This window comes from Vombatus ursinus, unplaced genomic scaffold (genome assembly GCF_900497805.2).
Source record: "Vombatus ursinus unplaced genomic scaffold, bare-nosed wombat genome assembly UNPS02001287.1, whole genome shotgun sequence".
In the NCBI taxonomy this organism is placed as follows: domain Eukaryota; kingdom Metazoa; phylum Chordata; class Mammalia; order Diprotodontia; family Vombatidae; genus Vombatus; species Vombatus ursinus.
In genome coordinates this window covers 19,563,493-19,590,779 of record NW_020941065.1, presented here as the reverse complement: position 1 = coordinate 19,590,779, position 27,287 = coordinate 19,563,493, and the positions used below count along the sequence as shown (strand labels likewise).

The following is a 27,287-nucleotide window of genomic DNA, read 5'->3' as shown; positions in this document are numbered from 1 at the left end:
CTGGGGGGCTAGGCTGGGGGGGGCTAGGATAAGGGGGCTAGACTGAGATGGTCAGGCTAGGGGGCTAAGCTGAGGAAGCTAGGCTGAAGGAGCTAGGATGGGGGGCTAGCATATTGGGGCTAGGCTGAGGGGGCTAGGATGGGGGGCTAGCATGTTGGGGCTAGGCTGAGGGGGCTAGGATCGGGGTAGAATTGAAAAGCTGGGATGGAGGTAGGGTTAGGGTCTGGGATGGGGGTCCAGGAGGGTGGCTCCAGTATAGGGACGAAGGCCCAGGATGGGGACCGTGCAGGGATGAGGGTCTGCAGGCCGGGGGACCGGGCGCTAGGAGGGAGACAGCTCTGGGCTGGGGATTGAAGGAACGGCTCCCCACAGCCGTGCCCTGCTTACCAGAGGGCGCTCAGAAGGGCCAGATGGCCTGAAGGCGGTGTCTCTCCGGCCTGGCCCTGGCCCCACCCCCCTCCCGGAACTATGACGTGGCACCCCCCTCCCCGGCAAGCCCCCTCCTCCCTTCTCCATCCTCTCTCCATCTGCTTCCATTCAGGCTGGTCACGCCAAGCCAAGCTCGGCTCCTGCCCGGACCCCTACCCCAGTCCCTGCCCCCTTCCTCACCCCGGCCCCCGGCCCTGGTCCCCCCTCAGCCGGTCCCATGCGTCGCCTGCTGCCGCTCCTTCTCCTCCCCGGACTCTTCGCTGTCGCCTTCCAGCCCGACTGGAGCAAGCTTCGTGGCTTGGCCCGGGGCAGAGTGGAGGTAAGGGGGACTCATCCCTGCACCCAGCCCCCCTGCGAGGCTGGCTCCGTGAGCCTTCCTCGTCCCTCTAGGACCCTGGCTGACCCCTGGGAGGGGTCCCCATCCTTCCCTGAGGCTCCCTGGCCCTTGCGGAGTGCTCCCGTCCCTCCAAAATCCCACCCCGGGGCCCTCCACTCCTCCTGGGGAACTCGAGCCCCCCGAAGTATAAGCCCGTCCCTCCAGAACACCGCCCCCCACTCCTCCCTGGGTCTCCCAACCCCCCCGCCCCCCGCAATATGCCACCGTCCCTCCAGAACACCGCCCCCCACTCCTCCCTGGGCCTCCCAGCCCCCCCCCCGCAGTATGCCCCCATCCCACCAGAACGCCACCTGGACTTCATTTTCCCCTCCCTCTCCCCCACTCGGGACTGAAGAGCCGCCTGACATCCCTCCCCCATCCCTCCGCTCCCAGAAACCGCTCCCACAACATCCCTCTACTTTCCTGCCTGATTCTCTGGGTACTCCCCTCCCTCAACAACAACATTATCATGGCTCCCTGAGGCCCCCACTGCCCTCCTGGGCTCTGATTCTCATATACAACTCCCACGCAACTCCACCCCCTCCCATTCCTTTCCAAACAGATCCGCCCCCCTTCCTTTCTCTCTTCTGACTCAACCTCCCACTCCTCTCAGCCCATCCCAGAAGCCTCTCATTACGGCTTTTGACTCCAGCCTCTTCCTCTGCCTCCAGTTCCTCTCTTCTCCTGCCCCTCTGGAGCTTGGGGTCTTCCTCTTCCTCTCTGTGGACTACTGCTCTTTCAACTGCTCTGAAGCCCGGAGATCTCTTCTCTGGGGGTTTCTGTTTTCATCCCTTGACTTAGTAACCCTAGCTTTGAGGTGCAGGGGCTGCGAGGGAAGGCCTTGGGGATGAGGAAGGGCCCATGCTGAGCTGGACAGTTCCACAGGTCCAAGGATACAGCCTCGGGGAGTGTGTGGAGCAGTCATTCTCTGCAAGTTCAGGAGACCTCTGGTCTAGCCACTGAACTCACTGGGTGATCCTGGGAAAGGAGATGTGGAGGAGTCCCTCCTGCTTTGCCGTTCTATGCTCTAAGGCCGCTTACGGACGTTGCCATTGGCCTTGGAGTCAGGAGACGTGGGGCAGGAAGTATACTTCAGGGGACCACACAGTGGCTGGCTCTGAAGTCAGAGGATCTGTGTTCGAATCCCACTTCTGATACTAGCTGTGTGACCTGGGGCAAGTCACTGTCCTTCTCTGGCCCTGAATGGCCAGTGAAGTCCCTCACAGGTGTGAATCAAGGGTACCATGAAGTGACAGGCACTATGTTTTTATTCTAGTACTTGAGTGCAGGGAAAGGACTGGGGGAGGGGAGGGGAGGGGAGGGGAGGGGAAGAGGCAGCAGTGGGCAGCTCCATCTCTCCATGGGGCTAGAAAAAAGCCCCCCCCAGCCCCCACTTTTCTCCAGCCTCCCTGCCTAGGGGAGAGGAGAGCATGGAACCAGGCCCTGGGGGAGGGACCAGTCTCTGAGGCAGGTGGAGGGAGCATATGGTGACCCTGCCTAGGGCCTTCCTCCCCACAGGAAGTCCCCATGGGGCCCCATCCTTGCCGACACTTCAGCCTTCCCCTTCCCCCCCAAAGGTGCCCACTCTGCACCTGTGGTTCTTTCCAGGGTTGAATGCTCAGACCAAAATGATGGGATGGGGGTGGGGAGGGGAGCTGGTGGGCACCCATGGGGTCATTTGTCTCCTATGAGGCTGGGCCTCAAGAATCCCCTCTTACAGGGGTTCAAGGGAGTTCTGAATCCAGCCTGGGGCATGGTTCTTTACTCATTAAAGTCTACTGAGTGCCCTCACCTAGGTATGGGGTGGGGGTGTATAAAAAGGTGTCAGGCCAGTCCTTGGACTTGGAGTTAGAAGCCAGAAGTTCAGATCCTTGTTCTGCTATGCACTTGATCTCTGTGACCTTGGGCAAGGCGTTGCCCTTTTCTGGGCCTCAGTTTCCCCTTAAGTGGATTGGGTGTCACCCCCCCCATCTATGCATTGACACTAGTCAAATGACTATGAGCAAATCTCTTCTCTGGGTCTCAATTTCCTCCTCTGATATTAGGAAAAGAGTGCTGATCCTGCAAAAAAACAATGACCTCGGGCCTTAGCTGCGCCACATTAGGTAGATGGCTTCACAGACCTTCCCTTCCCCTGCACCCCTGGTCCTCCATAGGCCTCAGGCAAAGAACCCCCTGCCCTGAGACTAGAGAAGTACCCCCCTGCATCGGCAGAGTGAGGTTCCCCCCAATCCCTGGCCCATTACTCTCATCACTGAGCTCCTTTCCCACAGCATAGATGCTGCCCTTGAGGAAGGCACCCCTCCCTCCCTGTGTTTCCCTGGAAACCAGTGATGGCACGCTGGGTTGCCATGGCAACCAGAGAGTTAAAAATAACTGCAATGGGTGTTCATCTGGTCCTGGGCCACCCTTATAAGAAGCCTCAGACGTTGGGCGGCTGCTGGGGTGGGGCTTGGGGAGGCCAGCGGCTGACCTGCAGCTTTGTCCCTGGCAGACCTGCGGAGGATGACAGCTGAATCGGCTGAAGGAGGTAGGGTCCTGGCTGGGGGTGGGCTGGAGGAGACGGGGCTCACTGAGCAGCTGGGGTGGGGAATGTTTCGGGGCTGTTAATGATCACTTCCACTTCTCCTTCCTCCAGGTGAAACTCTTCGTCACCCAGGACATCCCTTACTAGTATCTTTTCTCAGCAGGAGGTCTCTGGGTGTGTTGGAGGTGTGGCAGGGGTCAGCAGGAGCCCTGGACAGCTCTTACTGACCCTGTTTTTTTGGCAGCTGCTGACTCTCAGTTCCCCTCAGGGACCACCCCCCTCATCCCCAGGCTCTATAAGGACAGCCTTGGGCACCAGATGGATGGTTCCCCAGAAGGCCTCTAATGAGGGGCAGGGGTGCTTGGGATAAAGGCAAAAATCTGACTAGGGCAAAGGGTCTTTCCCCCGGGTCCCCTTGGAATTAGCCCCCTGGCCTCCCACTTACAGCGCCTCTGATTGGGGCAAGGGTAGCTAGCAGCCCCTCATTCCTCTGACCTGAGCAATGGGATGGCCAGCTCTGCCTCTCTCCATTTACTGTACTTCTGATGGGGCTGAGGGGGCAGCTAACCTCTCTACTCCCCAGTTGAGGCCCCTCCAGACTAGGGTGGGGCAGCAGCAGGCCTCCCACTCCCCAAGCTCTTCTATCTCCCTCCCCCTACTCCTTCCTTAACTCTACCACCAGCCACAACCTGGTGACGAAATACCTCCCTGGAGCCGACCCTGAGCTGGTGCTGTTGGGTTACCAGTATGAGGAGCTTGAGGTGAGACCTGGGGGTGGGGAAGGACCTCCCTGTGGAGACTTAGCACAGCTGGTGGGGGCTCTGGGTGAGTCATGAGTCTGGTCTGTGGATTCCTATCATTCTGGGGGCCACTCTGACCTTTTTGCTCCTTTACAGAGAATCCCACTCCATGACATGACCCGGGAGGAGATTAACCAGATGTTGAAGGACTTGGGCTTCTATCGAAAATCGAGCCCAGATGCCCTCGTACCTCCTGAGTACCAGAAGGCCCCAGCTAGGCCCTTTGAAGCAGAGGCACCCAATCCAGTGCCCCATGGGGATTCAATGCCCACACGCCAGGAACTCTAGGCCCGGGGAATGTGGCTCCCACCCCAGCCGGCAGCTGTGAAATGGCATCGCATGCCGGGCTTCCTAACTGGAGCTCAGGTGCCAGGGCCATGCCCATGCCCCCAAGGGAAGGGCTGGCACACTGCTGGGGCCACCCACACACCTCAACTTGCCTGGCAGTGCCCCTTGGGGGTGGGAGAGTGGGAGAGTGGCGAATGTCTCAAGTCCAGGAGAAGTGGCAAGTTGGTCTGCATGGGTGGCATTGGGACCCTGTCAACGGCACTCCCGCCCCCACGTCCAGCCACCAGGGACAGGATGAAGCTCTCAGCTCAAAGGGTTACTCTTGCTGAGGGCAGATGGCTGTGTCCTTGGGGCCAGGCCAGGGGGTGTGTGGAGGCTAGGGCTGAGGTTTTTCCCTTTCCCTTATGCAGTAAAGGCCCCTATTCCAACTGGCAATGCGTGTGTGTCTGTATCCTCGCCCTTCTTCTCGTCACTGCCCCAGGGGGTACCAGGGACTTTGGAAACTGGGCTGGAATACTCAGGCTAAGGTGACTGGCATCCCCTCCTCACAGCTCCCCCAACCCCCAGATACCACATCAAGATTCAGTCTCAGGGGCAGCGCATACAGCACCAGCCCTGGACTCGTGACTATGAGTTCAAATCCAGCCTCAGACACTTACTAGCTGTGGGATCCTGAGCAAGTCACTGAACCCTGATTGCCTCCAAAAAAAATAAAAAAAGATTCAGCCTGAGTGACCTTGGACAAGTCTCTCCACCTCTGGCCTCTGTAAAAGGAGAGGGTTGGAATTAAAGGCCCCTGAGGGCCCCTCCAACTCTAGAGTGATGGTCCTGTGACCGGGGTCAAAACCCGGTGTCCCCATCAGGATCCCACTCGGCCCTTATCCAGCTCTCTGCAGGTGTGACTGAGGGACTGGGCAGAAGCCCATGGGGGGGTAGTGTGGGAGGGGGGCTGCACATAACCCCCCAGGGGCCCAACACAGTCCAGTGTGTGTGTCTGGGGGCTCCCTGAGGCCACTGTGGAAGTCAGTGGGGTGGGGCTGGCATAGAATGGGCGTCCAGGCTGAGGTCTCGGGGCCCTGAAGAGAGTGGTCCTGGGTTCAAGTCATAGCTCTGACACTGACTAGCTGCATGACCTTAAGCAAATCCCAGCTCCTTTGCCTGTTGGTTGGGTGGATGACGCTTGGAAGGCCCTGTGCCAGCCTTTACTCTGATGAATGGCTGTCACCAAGCCTTCCTGGCTCGCAAGTCGGGCACCTATGCCGCCTGCAGACTGACCCCGGATTATGGGGTGCCCAGCTGCCTGTTTGATTACTCTGGGTGACAAGGAACTCACTACCCATCAAGGAAACCCCTCCTCCTGCGTGTCAGGAGCCTGGGTGGTTGTCCAAGGACAAGGCAGGCGGGCTGAGAACTAATAATTTATAAAAACACCGTGAAACGCTGTGAGTAGCGGGGCGCTGGAGCTTGGGGTGGGGCAGGGGTGCGGTGAGGGGGTGCTGGTGCCAGGGAGGAGCGTGCTGTCCTGTGAGCCTTTCTTTATCCACACATGGGGGGAGAAGGGCAGGGGAGGGCCTCCTCTGCTCTGGGGGCAGGCACACGGGGACAACGGGGACGCCCTAGAGTTCTTTTTGCCGTAAACGCAGCTCATGCCGTCTCAGGTGGTTGTAAAGGGACTGCACGTAGGTGAAGACGCACTTGGGGTCCGGCTTCTTGCCCATGATCATCATGTCTTCCACGTCCACCAGGGGCACGCAGTCCACCAGCACCCTGCAGGAGTCGGGGGGGGGGGGCGGGGAACAACTGGGTGAGTGATGGGGCTGATTCTGCCCTTCCTGCCCCTCCTGCTGGCCCCGGATGGCAGGCAGAAGCCGGCGCTCAACTCCGCCATCTGCCACTCAACTTCCTGGGCCAATCCCTCCCCTGGGCCTCAGTTTCCTCCTCCATAAAATGGGGAGAGGGGTTCAATGAGATGGTCAAGATCCCTCCCAGCTAGAAACTTCTGACACTGGAGTGGGATGAGGTGGGGGGCATTAGCCAAAGAACAAAGGCCTTCCTGACCCCGCACCCTCTGAGCCTCTCCAGGCAGCTGTGAGATGTGTCCTCAAGCCCTCACGTCTCCTTTGGGAGGGAAGGGCAGGCCAGGAGGCAGCTGAGGGCCTCAGGAGGCAGGACCGTCCTCCGATATTCCAGTTGGGTCTGGAGGCTGGAAAGTGCCTGCCCCCCTCCCCCCCAGCTCTTCTGTAGCTCACAGGTGTAGACACGTTGAGTGGCCCATGGCGGGGGGCGGGACCCTTTGAGTCAACACTGGTGAGTGACCCCTGGAAGTAGCTCCAGATCCTTCCATGCCTCCCGTGGGGAAGCTCAGCCACCGCCAGGGCCCTGAAGCTGATCGGAAGGACACCTTAGAACCATCTAATCCAACCGCTTCAGGAGGCGGCTGGATGGCCCAGTGGTTAGTATCGCACCTGAAGTCACAAAGACCCGAGTTCAAAGCCTGCCTCAGACGCTTGCTCACTGGGTGACCTCTGGCCAAGTCACTTTAACCTCTGCCTGCTTCAGTTTCCCCATCTGAAAAATGGGGTAACACCTACCTCCTTGGGTTGTTCTGAGCCTTGGCCCAGTGCCTGGAACACAGTGGGCACCAGAGAAACGTTTGCTATTATTGCTGATGAAATCCAGGTGCAGCCCCTGCTCTGAACCTATCAATGGTGATGGTCATTGTCGTTCGGACGGCCGTCATCTCCTGGGGCAGCCCACGCGTCCCACTAGTGGACTGAGCCAAGACTTAGCAATCTCCCCCTTTCATACGGTGAAATCTGCCTCACTCCATCTTCCCAGCTACTTCTGGTTTTGCCGGGGCGGGGGAGGGGGCAGGGGCAAGCAGAGCTAAGCTGAGCCCTTCTCCCGAGGTAGCCTCTCTTACTCGAAGACAGCCCCCGTTCTCCTCTGGCGCCTTTCAGCTGCCCTCCCCTGGACCCTCTCCAGCCTCTCCATGTCATGGCACATAGCACCCACCACTGGACGCAACCCTTCTGGTGGGGTGTGGGCAGAGCAGAGGCCAGAGGGGCGGGCACCACCCTCCTAAGGGCCCAGGACCACACCCGCTGCCATACTGTGACCATCATTTTTCATCTCTAGTGTCTAAAAGTTTGCAAATCACTTCCTTTTCAACAAGCCCAGGAGGTGGGTCATGGCCCCATTTTTAAGTGGAATCTCAGGGGAAAGAACTTGCTCATAGCAAATGTCAGAGCCAGAGTTCAAGCACCATTTCCTCAATTCCAAGCCCAGTGTCTTTTCCATGATGCCACATATTGAGCTTGTGGTCCACTGCAACTGGCAGCTGTTTCTTTCCTGGAACTTCTATGTGCCCACACCTCCTCCATCCTGTGCTCAGGAAGGGGGTGCTTTTTACACACTTAGAAGCCTCTGAGTCCATCTCTATTCACTTTCCTCTTATTTGATCTTGCCCAACATTCTAGGGGTGTTTGAGATCTTTTGGACCCTGACTGTAAGCCATATTAAATTCATATTAAACGAAGAGGCAGCCTGGGGAGGGCGCTGAATTTGGAGTCAGAAAGACCTTAGCCGTGCTGTGACCATGGGCAAGTCCCCTCTCTGAGCCTCAGTTACCTCATCTGCAAAATGAGGGGGTTGGATTTGGGGATCTCTAGGTGTAAAATCAGTGAATCCATGAATTCTCTCCCCAGTTCACGTCATCTGCAAATGTGATGACGGTGCCATCCCTGCCATCGAAGTCTTGATTTCTGGCTAACCAAAGATCCCTGCAGGCCTTCACAGAGGCCCTTCCAAGCTGTCACGGAATCATTCATGAAAGCTCTTTGGACCTGGTTCTGAAAGCACCTCGCCACTGCCAGCTAGCCCACATCCCTCCATCATTTCCATGAGAACCGGAAGAATTCTTATCAAATGCCTGGCAAATGGACGGATGCTCTTTCTCCAGCCTTCCCCAGTCTAGCAACTTGGCTCCCTACACCACCAAGTGGTCTGACAGGAGCTGGCCCTGATCACTGCTTCCCTTTCTATATGCTCACATATCATCCTTTTAATAACATGTTCTCGAGTTTACTCCCTGGCTGAGAGTTTGCAGACTCGACTGTCTTCCCTCTTTTGAAATGGGGACCTTCGGCCTGGAGAAGGGAATGGCAAACCGCTCCCGTATCTTTGCCAGGAAAAGGCCAAGGACAGTAGGGTGCAAGGGGTCGTGAAGAGTCGGACATGACCAAATGATGGAACAACGGTCGTGTGGCACTTCACGTTCCTAGCTCTGGAGCTTAGACCCTCCTTATTTTACAGATGAGGAAAATGAGGCCCAGGAAGCTGAAGCGTCTGAGCTTACAGGAACCCCGAATCCATTTAACAAGCTAAAACTAGGGCTGAGGAAGGGCAAGGGCACTGGCCAACACTTACAGTGAGCTAGTGGCAGATGGAGGACTAATTACCCACATCTCCTGACTCTTGGCCCAGGACACCCATCACCCTCTTTGGGAATAGGTCCCAGACCCGGCTGTCCTCTGGTAAATCAATCAACAGTGTGAGGACGTGTGTTTATCTTTGTTTGGGGACTCAACCGTTGCTAAGCAACTGAGCTTGTATTGAGTTAGAGTGTGGCAGTGCCTGTGGGGCCCCCTCGGGCCTCAGTTCCCTCTCCTGGTCAGAAGGTCTTGGGCAGGGGAGAGGGGCTGTCTCTCCCTGCTACCACCGATGGCAGACCGGAGCCACTTCCAGGGAAGCCAGGCCCCAGAGCTGTCTGTGAGGCCCCAAGTATGCCCCTTGAGCCGGTGGGTTTTCTGGAATGGCTCCATCTTGGGCTGGGTCCGCCAGCAGGCCTAACTCTCGGCCCCCCTGGCCCTAGCAGACGAGAGCTCTCCAGCTCCCAGAAGGCCAGTTCTGCTTTGTTTCCCTGAAGGCTCACACCCAGCCAGGGAAGCCCGGGGCAGAGGGGTGACCCTGGACTCGAGGGCTGCGGGTGGCACAGTCAGGCAGCTTCTGGTCCTGCAGGGTGGAGGGGGACAGGGTACAAGCTGGGGGCGGGGTCTGATTCAGGAGCCCAGCTGGGGGCAGAGCAGGAGGCAGGGCCATGGGGCAAGAAGAGGGCTCCTGACCTATGACAAGGAAGAAAAGGGACCAGAGCCCTGCCCTAGAGTGCTGGAGCAGAGAGCCTGGGCCCAGAACCAGAACTGGCCTCTAGGCCAGGCTTTGCTACTAACTTGCTGGGAGATGGCAGTCAAATCACATCCTCATTGGATGCCTCAGTTTCTTGCATCTTTTACATGAAGGAGCTTCGGAAACTAACATACATTCCGTATTCTCAGGCTCCTCCCCTAGCCTTGACTTTCCTTGTTCTGAGGGCCCTCCTAACTCTGACATCCCCTGTTCTAAGGCTCCCGAGCTCAACTGAGGTAATATCTGCAAAGCACTTAGCACCGTGCCGGCACATAGGAGGCCCTTTCAGGCTTCTTTTCCCCCGCCAAAGAACGGGAAGGTCTAAGACCCCTCCCAGCTATAGCGCTCTGGAGCCGAAAACCTCCCCGTTCCAGCTGGCTGTGGATGTGACCCTGCCCCCTCCTTTCCCAAGGTTCCGAGTCCGGTCTGTCCTGGGAGTCTCCCCTGGCCCCTGCCTCCCTGGCTCGCACAAGTCTTCCCTCTCAGCCTTATAAAGCCATTGTTTATGCTGGGAGGCCTGGGGAGCATAGGCTCTGGGCTCGGGATGCCCTTAGTGAGGAGAGCCAAACAGCAACAGACGTCAGGCGGCCTGGGGCTGAGTCACACTTTCCAGGGTTTACACAGCTCCCCGAGGGCCCGCTACCCTGTCCATATATGACAGAGAGCAGTGGTGGGGCCAGCCTCCGGGGGTGGGTGGCCGTGGCATCGGCCTGGGGAGCCTGCCCAGGACAGGTGAGCCCTCATCCCAGGTGCACCCTGGCCACTCCCAAGTCTCCTGGTGATGGGAGCTCACCGCCCACGCCCACAGCTGCCTCAGCAGCCCGCCAAAGATGGGGGAGGCCTCCACCCTCTGACCCCAAGGCGCCTCAGAACCCAGGGCTGGGGCCTCAGGGGGCACCTCTGCTCTGCCCACTTCATCTGCCCTCAACATTTCATCATGTGCCCATGGCCAGGCCAAATCCTTCTCTGGATCTGTTTCATCATCTGGAAAAATGGGGGTGGGAGGGCATTGGCCCTGTCCCCTTGAGAAAGCTTCTCCCTACTCTCCCTTAGCACTCGGGCCAGCCCTGGATCCCTCAGACATGGGGTTTCTAGTCTCAAACCTGTCACTATTTGGATGTGGGGCTGGGCAAGTTCTCCCTACAGCCCCATCTTCTGAAAAGGAGAAGGGTGGAAGAGATGATCTGCAAGGCCCCTCCCCTCTCTGCCATCCTCTGTTCTAAGGCCCCTCCTAGCTCTGCCATCCCCTGTTCTAAGGCCCCTCCCAGCTCTGACATCCCCTGTTCTAAGACCCTTCCCAGCTCTGACATCTCTTGTTCTAAGGCCCTTCCCAGCCCTGACATTCCTTGTTCTAAGGCCTCTCCTAGCTCTGCCATTCCCTGTTCTAAGGCCCCTCCCAGCTTTGACATTCCCTGTTCTAAGGCCCTACCAGCTCTGACATCCCCTCTTTTAAGGCCCTTCCCAGCCCTGACATCCCTTGTTCTAAGGCCCCTTTCAGCACTGACATTTCTCGTTCTAAGGATTCTTTCAGCTCTGACATCTGCTGTTCTAAGGCCCTTCCCAGCCCTGACATTCCCTGTTCTAAGGCCCCTCCCAGCTCTGACATTTCCTGTTCTAAAGCTCCTCCCAGCTTTGACATTCCCTGTTCTAAGCTCCCTCCCGGCTTTGGCATTCTTAGTCAGGGACCCTGGATGTCCAAGCCCTGCCAGGTCTGGCTTCCAGTGATGCTGGCATTAGCTCCCTCCCCCTTCGCAGGCATCCCGTGGCCAGAGGAAGGCCCCCTCCCTCTTCCCTCCACCGCAGGTGCCCCTCCCCCCCAAGCCCTGCTGTCTCCCTGGAGCAGGGCTGGGCTGGGAAGGCTTTCTCACCGTGGGTCTCTCAGCTGGGGGGTTAGGATTTTTTGGTTTTTACCAGCCCCTTCTGAACCAGGCAGCGGTAAAACTCCTGGATGTACGTGTAAACGCACTTCCAGTCTGGTTCACGCATCCTCACCATGTCCTCTGTGTCCAGCAACTGGGGGCAGTCAGCGTGGGTCCTGGGGTGTGGGGGCACACAGCCAGCCCCGCCGGAGACACACCCGACCGGGGTGGGCAGAGGGGAGGGGTGAGGACAGAGGGAAGAGAGAGGAGGGGGAGGGGGGGAGAGAGAGAAACAGAAAGAGAGATCCGTAAATCCGGTGACATTCTCCACGCGCTGCTGGGGTCAGCCCACGCCACCCCCCGCATGCTCTCCGGGCTGGGGGGGTGCTACTGTCCTCTACTGGTGTGCGATGCATACAGGGCTAGTGGGGGAGGGCGCAGGGTGGGGGGCCAGGCACCAGGTGCAGGGGGCAGGGCTCCGAGGGAGGGCTGGGGAAGGACAAAGGGGCGGTGCCCCCCTCTACCCCCAGGGTGGGCATGGGGGTGAGTGAGGCTGGGAGGGAGGCGTGAGAGGATGTGGGGGAGGAGGGGGAGGGGAAGAGAAGGGCCAGAGAAAACATCCAGGCTCATGGGCAGGAAAGGGAACGGTCAGGTTGGGGTGAGGTGTGATCAGAGCGGGCCAGGGGCCGTGTGCTTCAACAGCAGATGATTCCAAACAAGAGCAGTCTTGCTCTCTTTGCTATATATCCGGCGTATATAGACCCAGGGAAAAGGGAGGGCGAGGGGGCCGGCGTGGCCCCCCTCCCAGCCCATTGGCTCCATTTGGAATCTCGGGCCGGCACAATGAGTGGACACAGGGGTGCAGAAAGCTTCGGGGGACAGAAGGAAAAGGTAGAGAGAGACAGAGGAGGAGAGAGAGGAGGAAAGGGGCAGGGAGGGGGCCACCTGGCGAGCGGGCCACGGATGGGGCTGGTCGGACGGTCGAGGCCGGGCAAGCGTGGCCCAGGCCCAAAGCTCCTACTGTCCGGCTGGAAGCCCCCTGTACAGACTGGAGAAAATGCTGGCCCCCCATCGAGGTGGGGGACAGAAGCCTCAGTACTGGAGGAAAGGGACCAAGGGGGAGGGGCAGCAAAGGCCGGAAGGAGTCAGGGTGGGAACAGGGACGTTTTGTCCCTGCTCCTCAAAGTCCTGGGGGCTGGGGGGAATGCCGAGGCCCTGGGGGGGCCTCAGCCCGTCCTGGCCTGGCCTGGGGACTGGAAGAGCAGCAGAAAGCGAGCTGGGGAGGCCCAGGGCTCCGGGCCTGGCAGAAGGATGGAGAAGGCAGGGAAGCTGCGGGGGGGATCTGTTCTGCCCACGCAGGGCCAGGGCAGGGGCAGGCTGCCTGTCTCCAGCTGGGGGGCCCACAGGCGGCCTCGACCTGGTCACCCCCCACACCTCGGCTTCCACACTCTGGGCCGGTGACAACCAGCGGGGGCTGGGCTACGTACTCTGCTGACGAGAAGGCCACCTCAAAGTTGTGACGCCGGTTCTGGGGGCTCAGCTGGCCATAATCGAAGGCCTCGGGGAAGAAATTGTGCACCAGGGCGCAGAAGGCCATGCCGTCACTCCAGCTGGACGAGAAGTTCTGGATGTCGACGTGCTGGGGGGGCGAGAAGGAGTGGGGAGGCACCCGTCAGAACAGGGAGACAAGGAGGGGGAGATGCCCCCATCAGAACAGGGGGATGAGGAGGGGGGAGGTGCCCCCATCAGAACAAGGGGATGAGGAGGGGGGAGACGCCCCCATCAGAACAAGGGGATGAGGAGGGGGGAGGTGCCCCCATCAGAACAAGGGGACAGGCGGGGGGAGATGCCCCCATCAGAACAGGGGGGTGAGGAGGGGGGAGGCGCCCGTGAGAACAGGGAGACGAGGAGGGGGAGACGCCCCCATCAGAACAGGGGGACGAGGAAGGGGAGATGAGCCTTCCACCAGACAGCCCCTCTCTAAGGCTTCTCTGCTGCCAACTAGCGCCCTCCCCCAGATCCTTCCACGGAGTCCCAGGTGACACAGACTCAAGCCCCTTTACTGTGTGGCCAGCCCTCAGTGGACGCTCTCCGGCCCGTCCTTAGCCCATGGGGCCAGGACAGGTCCCAGTACTCCAGATAAAGTCTAACCAGGCAGAGGTTGGGGGAACTCTCAGCTCTAATCAACCTGCTCCATCACCCCACTGGCTCCTATGGGGTTTACCATCCACTAAGACCCCCCCAAATCTTTTCCAGAACCATAACTGTCTAGCTGAGCCTCCCCATCTTGGAACCCAAGGTAAGGATGTGTATGTTTCTTCCTAGTGAATTATTATTATTATTCCTTATTATATCCTTATAATTCCATTAGACTCACTCTCCTATCAATATCCTTTTGAATCTTGGAGATTATTCAATCAATCAACAAGCAATGTTTAAGCACCTACTATGTGCAGCACAGGCCCTGTCCTAGGCCCTGGGAGTACAAAGAGAGGTAGAAGGGAGTCTCTGCCTATTAGAGGAGACAAGGAAGCAGGTTGCCTGGGCAGATTCCATGCAGGAAGGCCCCGGGCACCTAGACAAAGAGACTGAGGGTCCAGAAAGCCCAGAGACACCATGGATGCTTTGGGATCCTTGGATCTCAGTCTCAGGTCTCCCTTCTGAGTCAAAGGACTTCCAAAGTTGACATCTGGACAACCCAGGATGGCAGAGGCCAAGCGGGGCATGGGGAAAGGAGTTAGAGGACATGAGTTTGAATTCTGGCTGGGCCACTTATTATCTGTGCGACCTTGAACAACTCACTTGTCCTTAAGTGAGAGGGCTTTGGTCTAGATGACCTCTGAGGCCCTGGCCAGGGATCAGAGGGGCCCAAAGAGGCAGCTTTGGTGTAGAAAGAGCCTCCAGGGTCCTGACTCGAAGTGACTGTGGTCAGTCGGTCAGTCAACCACAAGCATTTACTAAGTGCCTACTGTATGCCTGGCACTGCAAAAGAGAGGCAAGCCAGCCCCTCCCCTTAGGAGCTCCGAGTCTAATGGGGAGAGTGACCCTGGGTGAAATGGGAGTGGGCGTGGGGGGGCAGCCGTCCATCTGGCCCCCCAGGGTTGCTGCCATGGCCGGCCTTCAGGAGACACTGGTATAATCAGACTTTAATGGGATTAATATAAAAGTATTTTTACGACTGCAGGAAGATTACACTCCAAGCCCAAACCCTGGGAGCCCTGGGGGCCCCATGTAATAGGATTTGGCTTTTAGACAGAGCTAATCATCCCAGGCCCCGGGGGACTGAATGTTCTTGGCTGTTGGAGGCTTTTACTGTTTCCAGCTGGCTCCAGACTTGAGGGCCTTCTCATGCCTGAGAAACAGACCCACTAAGGAGACTGTCAGAGAGGGGAGGGGATGTCAGAGCTGAGAGGGCCTTAGAACAGGGAGTGTCAGGGCTAGGAGACTTAGAACAGGGGATGTCAGAGCTGGGAGGAACCTTAAAACAGGGGATGTCAGGGCTGGGAGAGACTTCAGAACAGGGGATGTCAGGGGGCTGGGAGGGGTCTGAGAACAGGGGATGTCACAGATAGGAGGAGCCCTGTTGAACATGCGGCCCAAATTCCTTATCTCATGGCTGAGGCAGCTGAGGTGCTGCAGAAGGTGCATGGTCTCTAGTTTTAAAACCGGGCTGCGGCCCTAGCCCTGACCAGCACCGGTCACCCTGTCCATTCTTTAGAGCCTCAGTTTCCTCTCTGGGAACACAAGGGGCCAGACTCCACGCAATGGCCTCCGAGGTCCCTTCTGCCTCTAACTCTGCTCGTCGGCCTCGGTGCCTGGGGGCTGCTCTGGGTGCCAGGAAGGGGCTGCTCACTCACCTCATAGCCTCGGGTCTTCGCTCGACACCAGTCCAGTAACATCTGCTTGATACTGTTGGCGTTGGGGACCCCGAAGCTGGAAGAGCGCTGTACGGTCCCCCGTAGGCCAGCAGGGCTGCTGTGAAGAGAGAGCCCACCACCGGGTCAGGAAACATCAGGAAATGTCGTCCCCCCCCCCCCCCGGGTCTGTTCCCCCCGCCCCCAGCCCTGACCTCCTCTCAGCCTCACCCGCCTCCGCCCCCGCCCTCCTTCTCCAGCTTCTCGATCATAGCCTTGCGGGCCTGGGATGCGGATGTCTTGGGCAGGCTCTGGGCCTTCATCAATTCCTTCTTCTTCTCCGCCTGGCGCCGCTCCAGGGCCGCCAGGCTGCCAGCCCTCGACGCGGTCTCATCCTCACGGTCAAAGATGCTTTCAGAGAAGGGGCGTGTAAGAGGGAGCACTAGAGGCTAGGGAGTCCACTAACCCCTTCATTTTACAGATAAGGAAACTTGAGGCCCAGAGAGGGGAAGGGGCTTGCCCAACATCGCATAGTCATTAGCAAGCAGCAGAGTATTCCTATGAACGCATCCCATTTTCCTCTATGCCTTGCTGGAACCCCTTCATGTTACTGAGGTCCTAGGTTACCCAGGTCATATAGTGGAGTAAGAGTCAGGATTTGAACCCAGAACTCTTCTTATGAGGAGACACTGTCCACTGTGACCAGGACCTCTCCCCACCTCAGCTCAAGCCCCTGGCCCCCCAGCAATCTGTCTGGACTCTCCTCACCTGCCCATCTTCTTGGATGAACTGAAAGACTTGGTCTGGACCACAGTCCTGCTGCCGCCATCTGGTAGGAGGTAAAAGGGGGTGGTGGTGAGGGTCTGAGGGGCCCTGGGGATGGACAGCCTCAAAGGGAGTGGCTGAGGGGCAGCAGAGAAGACAGAAAGCAGAGTGATCAGGACAGTGTCCGGACAGACAGGCAGACAGACAGGTAGAAGGTCAGGGACGGAGAGCCGGAGGAAGGCCGGTGGGGGCCGGCTGGCCAGGCCTTACTCTCAGATCGCTTCACAAAGCTTGACTCCACTGTGGTGGTCCGGGAGGTCTGGCTGCCATCGCCTGGGGGGCGGAGACACCAAAAAGGGCTCTTCAGTGGGAATTATGGGAGGACATCTACCTTGCCGGGGGCCCTCTTTTCTATCCCCCATTACAGAGGCAGGGGATGGCTTGAGATGAGAGTGTCTGCCCTCCAGGAAGGGAAACTGAGGCAGGCAGGTCATGTCTAAGCTTCCTCCCGCCCCTGACTTTCTCTGTCCTAAGTCCCCTCCTAGCTCTAACAGTCCCTGTTCCCCAGCTCTGACACCCAGAGTCTGGGGAAGGAAGGAAAGAGTAGAAATTGTTAGAGTCAGATGAGGTCATGCATTAGACACAGTGGAGTTAGAGCACCTGGCTGTGAATTCCAGCTTTGCTACATTACTAGTCTGACTTTGGGCAAGTCATTAACTGCTCTGGGACTCAGTTTCCTCCTCCTTAAAGTGAGAAGGGGTTGTCCTAGATGGCTTCTGAGGGCCCACCCCCAGAAGAGTCAGGAGAGCTCAGGTCTGGTGTTTGCTGCCCACTCCTGGACCCTTACTAGAGTGGACGAGCCGCTCCGTCTTGGTGACGGTCCTCACAGCTGAGCCGTCAGCCGACTTCTGGCTCTGCTGAGTGGTGGTCTCTGTGGCGGTACTGCCCCGGCCCTCCCCTGGCCGTGCCCGGGCTTCCTGGAGACGCCGCTCCCTTTCTCGGTCCCGCTGGTCTGGAGGGGGCCGTGTGCATGCACACACACACATAGCACCCAGGCGGGACACGCAGGGACACCCACAGACACACAAGACAAGGTTGGGGAGGGCAGGTTGTTAGGAACAAGGCATTTGCTTCAAGGGTCCTCAGCTCCTCCCTGGAGCCAGGGGCCGGGGCCAGGGACTGACCAGCAAGGTGGGGATCACTAAAGGTCGGGAGGGAGAAGCTAGGGAATGAAGACGCGAGGGCTGAAGGACGGGAGCTGCATCTGGAGGTGGAAGGGAGGCTAAGTGGGAGCCACAGCATGTAGGGGGTGCAGAAAGCCCGCCAACGGTTATGGTTGGGGTTGGAGGGCATTGTTAAGACCAGGGAGACCAACAGTGAGAAGTTGGGGAAACGGGCTGGGTGGTCCTGGCCCGGCAGGATGACCCCTACCGTGGTCATTTGCAGCACCCCCTCCCCCTTCCTCTTCCCCACTTCCCAGTCTGGCCCATACCTCTCTTCCTCTGCCGGAGGTCCCGAAGGGCAGCCCGGATCAGCCGCCTCTCCTCAAAGTCTGTGGTCTGGTCCAGCTGTGGGGGGGCAGTCCAGGGCTGACTCCTCCCTATGTCCCCGCCTTCCCAGACGGCCCTTCCTCCCGGCCCCCACCCCAGCCTTGTCTGTACCATCCTGTCCAGGACAGTCTCGTCTTCTATGGCAGCCAGCTCCTCTGGGCGCAGCTTGCTCTGAGGCCGGGGCTCCGGCTCCTTCCCTGGCCGGCTCTTCTCCATGCCATTGGCCACATCCACTGCCAGCTCCACCATGGTGGGGGTCTCCACCACTGCCTCGGCATCCATCTTCCATGGAAAGAGACCGGGGAGGGACAACCAATCGATCAACTAGCATTTATCAAGTGCCTACTGTATGCTGGGCGCCTTGGATGCAAAGACAGAAATGAAACAGTCCCTGCCCTCAAGGGGCTTACAGTCTATTGGGAACACAAACAGAGAAGCAAATGCAGACTCTGCAATCAAAATCCACGAGGCCATTTGGAGACAGGGGGATAGAGGGGGAGGAGGGGAGGTGCTAAGACGACCTGAAGGAATGGCGCGTGAGCACATCCCAGACATGAAGGTGGTGTCCGGTGACCAGAAAGTCGGGCTGGAACATTGGCGGGATACGGGTAGGCTGAAGCCAAACCATGAAGGGCTTTAAATGCCCACCAGAGGGGTACGTATTTGACCCAACAGTCAATAGGGAGTGGAGGAGGGACATGGCCGGTGATGTAAAGGACCTTGCCTGCCCCTCCTTCCAGTATGGTTGCCCAAGAGACCAAACCACAAACTCCAAATGGGGAGAAAGCCCCAGGCACTAGAAGCCAACCCAACAGGGGACCGCAATCTGGGCGGCTGAACAGAATCGCCAAAGATTTCTAGAGTACAGCCAGGCTCTGGCACTGCTGTGGGCCCCCCACCCTGGGCGGCCTTTGCCTCTGCTGAACAGAGGCGCTGGGGCTGGGGCTAACCCAGCCATCGCCGGGCAGGACACTGAGGGCCACCAAGCCCACTCTTGCCTGGTCGCCTAGAGCGGGGGCTGCAATCTGGGCCCAGTCTGACTCATCCATGGAGGGCCTGAGAAGGAGAGGTTGGCTCACCTGGACCCCCCTCTCTGGGCCCTGACAACAAGCCGGGCTCCTCCACCCCAGACAATGGTAATCCGAGGCTCACGGGAGGGATCAAAAGATACGGGAGCCAGAAAGCCCGGCTCAGCCAGCCCCCAATTTTACAGACAGGGACGATGCCGGGTGCAGAGGAAAGGGAAGAAGAGACCAAAATGGTGGAGAGTGTTGAGATCTTGCCAGAGGAGGCTTGGCTGAAGGAACTGGAGAAGACGGGGGCGGGGAGGGGGAGAGGCCCTGTGGCCGTCCTTGAGTACCCGAGAGACCCTTCCCATGTGGAGGGATCAGCCTCATTCCGCCAGGACAGAAGTGGGGGTGATGGATAGGGGGCAGGAGTCAAAAGGAGGCAGATGCTGGCTCTCCCTAAGGAAGACCCCCTCATACAATCGCAATAACAATTAGAAAGTAGAATGAGCGTGCCTCGAAAGGTGGAGGATTGCCTTCCTCGGAGATCTCCAAGCAGAGACTGGACAGGCCTGGGTTAGAGGGGCACCAGCTGGGCCCTGGGGCCTGAGACCTGAGTCCCAGCTCTGCCTCTCTGGGCTTGACCTTCCTCCTCCTCCTCAGTAAATAGGAGGCCCTTTCTCCCGTGGATGGTGATCACCATGCACAGAGCATCTCATAGTTAATGAGAATCATAACCATAGAGCTCAGGAGGATCACCTATGATCTTCACAACCCTGGAAGGAGGTGCTGTTATTATCCCATTTTATAGATGAGGTAGACAGAGGTGAAGTGACTTGGCCAGGGTCACACAGCTAGGAGGTGTCTGAGGCCAGATTGGAACTCGGGTCTTCCTGAATTCCACTGTCTGCATAGGCCGCGCAGCCTTCGCCTCCATCTGTACCCAGTATGGTGCCTGGCACCTTAGTAGGTGCCAACAAATGCTTTCTGACTGATTGGGCTCCTAGAGCCCAGTGTGCTCCGTGAGATAGGGAGCATAAGGATGATGACAGAGGAGGAAACTGAGGCCCAGAGAAGAAAGAGAGGTGCCTGAGGTCACAACACTCAACCCCAGGCTTCTGATTCTGAGCCAGTCCCACAACCCACTCATTCTCTCAACTTGGCTGAGCCCCTGGGGTCTTGGAATGTCCTGGGTGACTTCCAGGCACGGGGGTGGGTGGGCCTGGGGGCAGAGCAGCTGTGCCAGGCCCCACCCAATCACCCGGAGGAGGGGCTGGGCTCTGGCCCACACTCCTGGCTCTGCCTTGGCTTTCCAGGAGGGCCCTGCTCCTCGAGGACAGCTCTGGCCCAGCTCTGGCCCGGCCCTGGGCTAAGGCTAGCAATGGGGGGAGGGAGCTGGGCAGGAGGAGGGGAGGGAGTACCCCTGCAGGGCAGGGCATGGCAGGCATGGGGCCTGGGCCTTCTGCCCTCGACCCTTCCGTCCAGCCTCCCTCCTTGCCTTGGCAGGGCCTCTCTCGGCGTAAGAAGACCCGCAGCAGCTGTCTCCAGGAGGCCCCTCCCCCCGTGCTCTCCCACTCACCCCAGCCCTGGGCCTCCCAGCCAACACCTGCACCCCAAACCTCTCCAGACAGACATTGCTCCTCCCGGCTCAGCCAGCGATAAGCCTCGTCAAGGCCATGCACGGCGCCCGTCCTCCCCTCTCTAGTGCCCTCCCCCCAAGCAGGAGCTCCTGAGCCCAAACCGGGCTCTTGCTAAGCAGGGGCCGGCCACTGCGTCTCCCCCTTCCCCGACCTGGGCCACTGAGCAGGCAGGACTCTTAGAGACCTTCTATCGGACCCCTTCCAATTGGACAGAAGGAAACTGAGGCCCAGTGAGGACAGGGGGCTTACTCAAAGTCCAGCAGCAACAGGGCAGGCTCCCAAGGCCCTCTAGACTGAGCTCTAGCCCTCTGTGCTGGGCTTTACACACCGGGAGGCCGGACGCCCTGCTATTGCCTCGGCTCCTCAGGATAGGGCCTGGAAGACCCCCTTACTGAGTGCCCTGTCTCTGTCCCTTGGCCTCCGCTGGCACTTTTCTCCCCTCCCCCTTCCCAGGGACCACCGTCCTTCTCCCACCTCCCACCCTTCCGGCCTTCTCCCAACTCACGAGGCTGTTGCCATGGGACAAAGGCACTGAGGACAGGCGCCGGGTGCTGAAGGCAGGGGGGTGGGCCACGGGGGTGGCCTCGGGCCCCTCCTCATCCTCCACCCCCTGGAAGAGGGCTTCGGGGTCCTCAGCGGCTAGGAGGAGGGCGCTGGGGTCGGGCAGCCCCAGCCGGAGGCTCAGGGCCTCCAGCTGGAGGCTCAGGCGCTCCAGCTGCCCTCGGAGGGCAGCCGTCTCCTTCTGCAGCTCCCGGGCTGCTCGGGCCACGGGCTCCACGGCTGCCACCGCGGCCTCGGCAGCCTGGGCGGCCGCCTGCTGCCCACCCTCCACCTCCTGCCGCAGCTGCTGGAGGGCCTGGGTCAGCCGCTCTTCTAGCTGCGAGGCCAGGGCTGCCCCGGGCCCCGAGGGGCCAGCCCCGGCCACCCCCGGCATCCTGCCTCCCAGGCCGAAGCCACAGTCAGCTCTGCAGGGCAGGCGGAGGGCGAGGGCAAGGGCAGCCGGCCCGGTCCGCCCCGCCCCGCCCCGGTCCCAGACTGGCTCCTAATGCGGCAGGGGCTTTTGTTTCCAAAGAGAAACCTATTCTTGTCCCTGTGGGGAGGGGGGGGTGGAGGGGTGTGGCGTGGGCCCCAGCAGATGCCAGCCTCCTGGCCCCTGGCTCATGAGCCTCCATCCCCTTCCCCCAACTCTTGGCAGGACCCCAAGGGTTTCCCCTGCAGGAGCACACAGAGGTCAGCGGGGAGGGAGAGGGACAGGTGGCCCGAGGCCACCACCCAGAGCAGAAGAGCAGAGGATCGGGGGCTGGGAGAGCCCCTCGGAGGCCTCGGCCAGGCTGGGGGAGGAAGTGGGGCCCCAGAGTTCAGCGACTTGTTTAAGGTCACACAGCCACTAAGGAGGACCCTGGGTTCTTTCCCCTCCCTCAGGATGCCGCTTGAACCCCTCTGATGGAGGAGTTTGGGATGGCCTGCCTCCAGGCCTCTCCCCACTAGAGACCCCAGGCTCAAGCCTCCCAGGGCTCCCAGGGTGGGGGCAGCTCAAAGGGCCAGATCTCAGGCGGCTCCTCGGCGGCCTCAAGCTACCTGGATCGCCAGAGGGCATTACCTGACCGAATGCCCGAGATCCTGCCAGACGGCCGTTCCCTGCCTGTGTGGGGTCCGGCCGTCTCCCAGCAGGAACCCCAGGGAGCCGATCCTGGCTCGTGAATAATGAAGGGGCCCAGAGGATACAGTTCCCACGGCACCTGCCGCTCGAGGCGCGTGTGCCACCCCCCCCAACCCAGCCCGGCCGGCCTCACCGGCTCCAGGGTCCTCTTCCCAACTGCTGCTCCTGCCCAACACCCCCCCTTGGGACTCCAGAGCTCATCTCCTAATCCTAATCCCTCCCTGTGGGCCCAGCCGGGTATTAGCTGAGATGAAGCTGCTTCCTTTCCCAGTGGGGCCACCTGGAGGGGCCCCAACAAGAGGCCCAGGGCCTGGGAGGCCCCTCCAGCACTCCTCAGCAAGAAGGACCCCTAATTCTCCAGCACCCCTAACAAGACTTCCAAAGCGCTTTTCTAACAAGAACTTGTTGAAGGCAGGAGAGCAAGTATTTTGAACCCATTTTATGGAGGCGGAAACTGAGGCCAAGAGAGGGGAAATGCTGTGGACATGCTCACATAGCTAGTGAAGATCTCAGATAGGTTTGGGATGCAGGAATTTCCTGATTTCGAGGGAAGGGGAAAGTGCCTAAGAGGATGAGGAAGAAGGGAAGGGAGAGTGCATTGGCCCTCAGGGTGTGCCTGGACAAGAACTCCTGACAAGTAGGCATCCTCTGCTGGAAGACCTCCAATGGCGGGGAGCTCACTACCTATCCCGCAAGCTCAAACCATTGGGTTTTTGTTTTTTTTTTTTTTTTGCATTTGGGTCTCCTGATCCTGCCCAGGCTGGAAGGGCAGCCTGGGTCACTTATCCGCCCATTTCCAAGGTCTGACCTGGGCCCCCTGAGGCAGCTTGGTGGCCCCCACTCTCAGGGGGTCACCACATTGACAGCAGGCTGAGGGCTATCTTAGCCCACTGCCACCCAGCATGCCCGCAAGCCCCGCACCATGACCCTCGGGCCCAGCTCTCATTGGTAGGAAGGTTTGTCTCTGTAACTTCTGCGGGGTAGTCCTGGCTCGGCCCCCTGGGGCTGTGCATGCAGACCCAGGCTGACAGCTCTCCCGCCCCGGCCCCCATCCCGGGCTTAACAGCCCCAGGTTCTCCCGAGGGAACATGGAACAGACCAAGGCCCTCACCTTGTTGGTGTGACCCACACTGGAGACATGTCTGGTGCTGCCCACATGAGTGATGGTCCCGGGGGTGCCGACATGCCTGATGGTCCCGGGGGTGCTGACGTGTGTTATGGTCCCGGGGGTGCCGACGTGCCTGACGGTCCCGGGGGTGCTGACGTGCCTGATGGTGCCCACACCGGTGCTGCTACTGCCAAAGTGGACGGGGGTGCCCCTAAGCCCCAGCGTCAGCTCTGTGGAGGTGGGAGACTTAATCAGAATGGAGGAGGGTGCCCTCCTGATTCCCACCCTCTAGGTCAGTGCCTCCAGGTTGGGGAGACAGAAAAGACGTCCCCAATCCCCGCCCACCCTGGACCCCCGCCTCCAGGCCGAGCTCAGGTTCAAAGGAGCCAGGCCTGGACTCCCACAACCCCGGAAGGCTGTGCCTACCCAGTGCCAGTTGGCTGGGAAGAGGCTGTCTGTTGCCTGGGCAGAGATGCCAGAGGAAAGACCCACGGAGAAGGGCAAGAACAGAAAAGCTCCACCCCGAGATGTCACCCGGAGGCTGTGGGGGGGCAGGTTTTCGCCCCTGCCTCTCCCCAGACAGCCCAAGCCTCTCTGACCCCAGGCTCCTTTTCACCCACCTGCCCTCTGGTTGCCCACGGGGCCCAGCACCCGGCTGCTGACGGGCTGGCTTCGGCCATCCTTGATCTCGATGGTGAAGGTGGTCTTCATGCTGGTCTCCCCAGCAGTTCGGGGTTGCGGGGTCCGGCTGCCCTGCTCAGCCTGCCTGGCAGCGACGGGCAGGGTGCTGGGCTCCTCTGAGCCCGGCGGGGGCCCCCTCTCTCCGTTTTCAAGGGGCCTCCCCCGTGACGTGGCCAGGCTCCGCCCCCCTGGGCCCTCCTCTTTAGGGCAATCCCGATCCCTGGCCCCCACTCTGACAATCTGGGGCTCTCCTTGCCAGGAGGAGGTGCGGGTGCTGCTGCTGGTGATCTTGGAGGTGATGAGGGAGAAGGAGGAAGGGCCCGGCTCTGCTTTCACACTGCCTGTGAGTCCAGGGCGCTGGTAACTTGGCTGGAGGGGTCCTGGGGCTGCCCGGTCCCCAGAGCTGAGGAGCCGTTGCTGCTGGGGGGCCCGGGCCCCTGGGGGGGCAGGTGACTCAGAGGATGTGAATTTGCGGACCCGGTCGCGGACAGAGCTGGCCCTCTGGAAAGGGGAGGGGCTGGCCTTGGGGAAGTCTGGGAGGGAGATTCAGAAGTAGGGAAGGTGAGGTCAGGGGGCCAGATAGAACCACTAGGGCTTTTGCCCCCGGGGACATTTGATGAAGATGGGTGCAACACCCCCCTGGGGCATCCCTGGGGTGGGACGGTGGGGGAGGCCACTGAGGGCCAGCGGCCGTGATGTGCCCCCTCCCCACCCGAATCCCAGATCCTCAAGGCGGGAGGAAGTGAGTGCTACCTGGAGCCTGAGCCCTGCGGGGGGTGAGCAGCGACAGAGAGCGTTGGCAGGAGCACGGGCTGGGGAGGCCAGTGAGGCCGGGCTGATGGAGAGAGGGCACTGCCAATGCCCATGCCGCGAGAGAAGCCAGAGTAGGGGGTGGCGCCACATGCATGCCAGGAAGAGAGGGGAAAGCCATTGGGGGGGGTGTGGCAGCCAGCCAGTGAGCGGTCAGTGTTGGCCCTTCCCATAGGGCCACCCCGAGCACCCCCAACAGCCCCCCAGTCTTCTCACACCTTTTCCCTTCCCCTTACACACTCACTCACACACATGCTCCCATCCTCTCACACCTCCTTCCTTCCCCTTACACACTCACACACATGCCCCCATCCTCTCACACCTCCTTCCTTCCCCTTACACACTCACTCTTATACACACACAATCTCACAATTCTTTCCTTCCCCTTACACACTGACACACACATGCCCCCATTCTCTCACACCTCCTCCCTTCCCCTTGCACACTCACTCACACACACATGTCCCCATCCTCACACCTCCTTCCTTTCCCTTACACACTCACACACACCCCATCCTCACACCTCCTTCCTTCCCTTTACACACTCACTCTAACACACACGTGCACACTCTCACAATTCTTTCCTTCCCCCTTACACATACTCACTCACACCCCCCCATCCTCTCACACTTCCTTCCTTCCTCCTCACTCACACACCCAAACACATTTCCTCCTCCTTTCTCCCAAACACTTGCTTCCCACACCCCCTCTACCCTCCTCCCCCCAATCTGGAAGCCTTCTGAGGCTCCGTCCCCTCCCCCCACCCCCTCCCCACTAGTAGCTGCCATGTTCTCTCTCCTCCTCCCCTCAGATGTGGGTGCTCGGGATGGAAGGGGATGTCATGGAAAGTACCCTGGCTCTGGAGCCAGAAGACCTGCATTACAATCCTTCTTCCCTGTGCTACTTGGTCACCCTGTGCCTCAGTTTCCCCCTCTAGATGAGATGGCCTCTCAGGTCCCCTGGGCCCTAGGGAGGATGGGGGCAGGGCAGGTCCACGTTGCACCTGGGGGATGCCCACTAGAGCCTTGAACCCATGGCCCCCTCCCTGACTAAGGACCCTCCACCAGGGAAGGAGACTCCTCAAGGGGTATTCTGAGCCCCCAAACAGCCCCGAGACGCTTTGGTGACGGAAGGCTCGAGGTTACAAGGTCACCAGTTCAGATCTGGAAGGAACTGGAGAGATGACCTAGTCTGACCTCTTTATTTTACAAAGGAGGAAACTGAGTCCCAGAGCACAGCCAGATCCCCTGATCCTGAGTCCAGATTGCTTCCCCAGGAGGCTGCCTTGGCCTGACAGCTTCTCAGCAGGGTGCCCCTGCCCCCTCCTGGTCCGAAGATGTCTGCCCAGTGCCCAGGAGGGCATCGGGGGTGGGGAGCCTGGGGCCCAGCCCTTATTGGGGAGAAGAATGCGGGAGGCCGTGGTTTCCCTTTCAAGGCTTGGAGGTACAGTTGCTTGAATAAACAGCCCCTCCATCTCCCGGCCCTGACGGCAGGCTGCAGGATGGCGGTGAAGCTGCCTGCTGGCCTGGGGCCCAGGTCAAGGGCGCCACGCTGTAGCCTCCCTCCTAGGCACCGCCCCACAGACCCTGGAGAACCTCCGAGGCCGTCCACGCCAGCCCTCACCTCAACAGCACGGCAGCCTCCTCTGCCTCGAGACCTCCAGGACGGGGAGCTCCTTCCCTCCCAAAGCACTGCTCCTTGGCCCCCCTCGGCCCTCTGCCACATAGCCAGGTGGCCCCCCAGGCTCTCCCAGGGCAAGGCCCTGAAGCCCGGGCACCTGGGACTTTCCAAAGGCCCTTACCCAGGGCCAGTGGGGGGACCAGCTAAGGCCCAACTCCTTACCAGCTTTCTTTGCGTCAGGGGTCCTGAGTCCTCTCTCTGCCACCTGCTCTCTTTGGCCTGGGCCCAGCTGAGGAGAAATGTAGCCTCGGATGGCCCTGTTTGCCAGGCCCCTGGCCTTCCCCGCTAGGGCCACCCCAGGACCAGGCTGCCCACCCACAACCAAGGTCACGGCGCCCCTCGACAGGGAAGGGTGGTCTGTCAATACTGGTCGGGGTGGGGTGGGGAGGCAATCACACTGGGACAGACTTGACCACCCCCTCCCCCGCCCCAGGCCACCTACCTTGCCACTCTGGACGTTGCTGCCCAGAAGCTGCACTGGCACGTGCTCCCTAGACTGGGCCAGGGAGGGTCCTGGGCTCTGGGGGGCCTGCAGGGGCTGGGGCTCCTCAGGGCTAGCGGCCCTGGGGGGACTCGCAGGGCCCGGTTCCTCCTCTGGGGAGGTGCTGGGGGGCCTCTCACTGGCCTCCTCGCCACCTGCCTCCACTGGGCACTGGGCTGGCTCTGAGGATGAAGGCGTGGAGGCGGGGCTGGGCAGGCCAGGGGGCGTCGGGCCCAGAGCATCCAGCAGCAGGAGGGGCCCAGAGGCCATGCCTGCCAAAGATGAGAAGTGGCAGTGGCCCCCATGGTCCGCAGGGCCCGCCTCCCTGGCCCTCCCTCTGGGGGCTCACGAAGCCCCAGCACCCCCCAGCCCAGGCCGTACCGTCTCGCTCAGGGCGGGGGGCTTCTTCTTGCCACTGACTGGTCTGGGCCTGAGTCTGCACACGCTCGGCCTCCTGTTCTTGGTCCCTTGCCTGAGAGACAGAGACAGAGACAGAAGGAGAGGCAGAAGAAGAGGGACAAAGAGACAGGATAGAAAGAGACAGAGAGAGAAGGAGAGGGACAGAGACAGGACAGAAAGAGACAGAGA

General features: G+C 60.0%; 2 protein-coding genes across 7 annotated transcripts in view; one reads left to right on the top strand and one right to left on the bottom strand.

Moving 5' to 3' along the window:
• The first annotated feature begins 522 nt into the window (after positions 1-522).
• SELENOM (selenoprotein M) lies at positions 523-4,855 on the top strand. Its single transcript, XM_027864978.1, has 5 exons — positions 523-748; positions 3,300-3,335; positions 3,444-3,478; positions 4,015-4,093; positions 4,229-4,855. Exons 1-5 carry the CDS (start codon positions 647-649, stop codon positions 4,418-4,420), a joined length of 444 nt encoding a protein of 147 aa, XP_027720779.1. The 5' UTR covers positions 523-646; the 3' UTR covers positions 4,421-4,855.
• Positions 4,856-5,822: 967 nt separating this feature from the next.
• SMTN (smoothelin) overlaps positions 5,823-27,287 on the bottom strand; it is a 43,152-nt gene continuing 21,687 nt past the window's right edge. Inside the window, exons 7-22 of one of the 6 annotated variants that reach the window (XM_027863750.1) lie at positions 27,081-27,171; positions 26,661-26,971; positions 26,381-26,447; positions 24,482-24,580; positions 23,668-24,261; positions 23,051-23,277; positions 17,744-17,914; positions 17,575-17,650; positions 16,930-17,094; positions 16,353-16,415; positions 16,086-16,146; positions 15,549-15,728; positions 15,321-15,435; positions 12,951-13,102; positions 11,473-11,639; positions 6,099-6,187 (exon numbers count right to left, since the gene is read on the bottom strand). In XM_027863750.1, coding sequence (XP_027719551.1) covers positions 11,495-11,639; positions 12,951-13,102; positions 15,321-15,435; positions 15,549-15,728; positions 16,086-16,146; positions 16,353-16,415; positions 16,930-17,094; positions 17,575-17,650; positions 17,744-17,914; positions 23,051-23,277; positions 23,668-24,261; positions 24,482-24,580; positions 26,381-26,447; positions 26,661-26,971; positions 27,081-27,171 — 2,517 coding nt within the window. In that variant the 3' untranslated portion in view covers positions 6,099-6,187; positions 11,473-11,494. Of the gene's footprint in view, positions 6,188-11,472; positions 11,640-12,950; positions 13,103-15,320; positions 15,439-15,548; positions 15,729-16,085; positions 16,147-16,352; positions 16,416-16,929; positions 17,095-17,574; positions 17,651-17,743; positions 17,915-23,050; positions 23,278-23,667; positions 24,262-24,481; positions 24,581-26,380; positions 26,448-26,660; positions 26,972-27,080; positions 27,172-27,287 lie in introns of all 6 variants that reach the window. The other 5 variants (XM_027863742.1, XM_027863730.1, XM_027863734.1 and 2 more) reach the window with 5 other exon arrangements.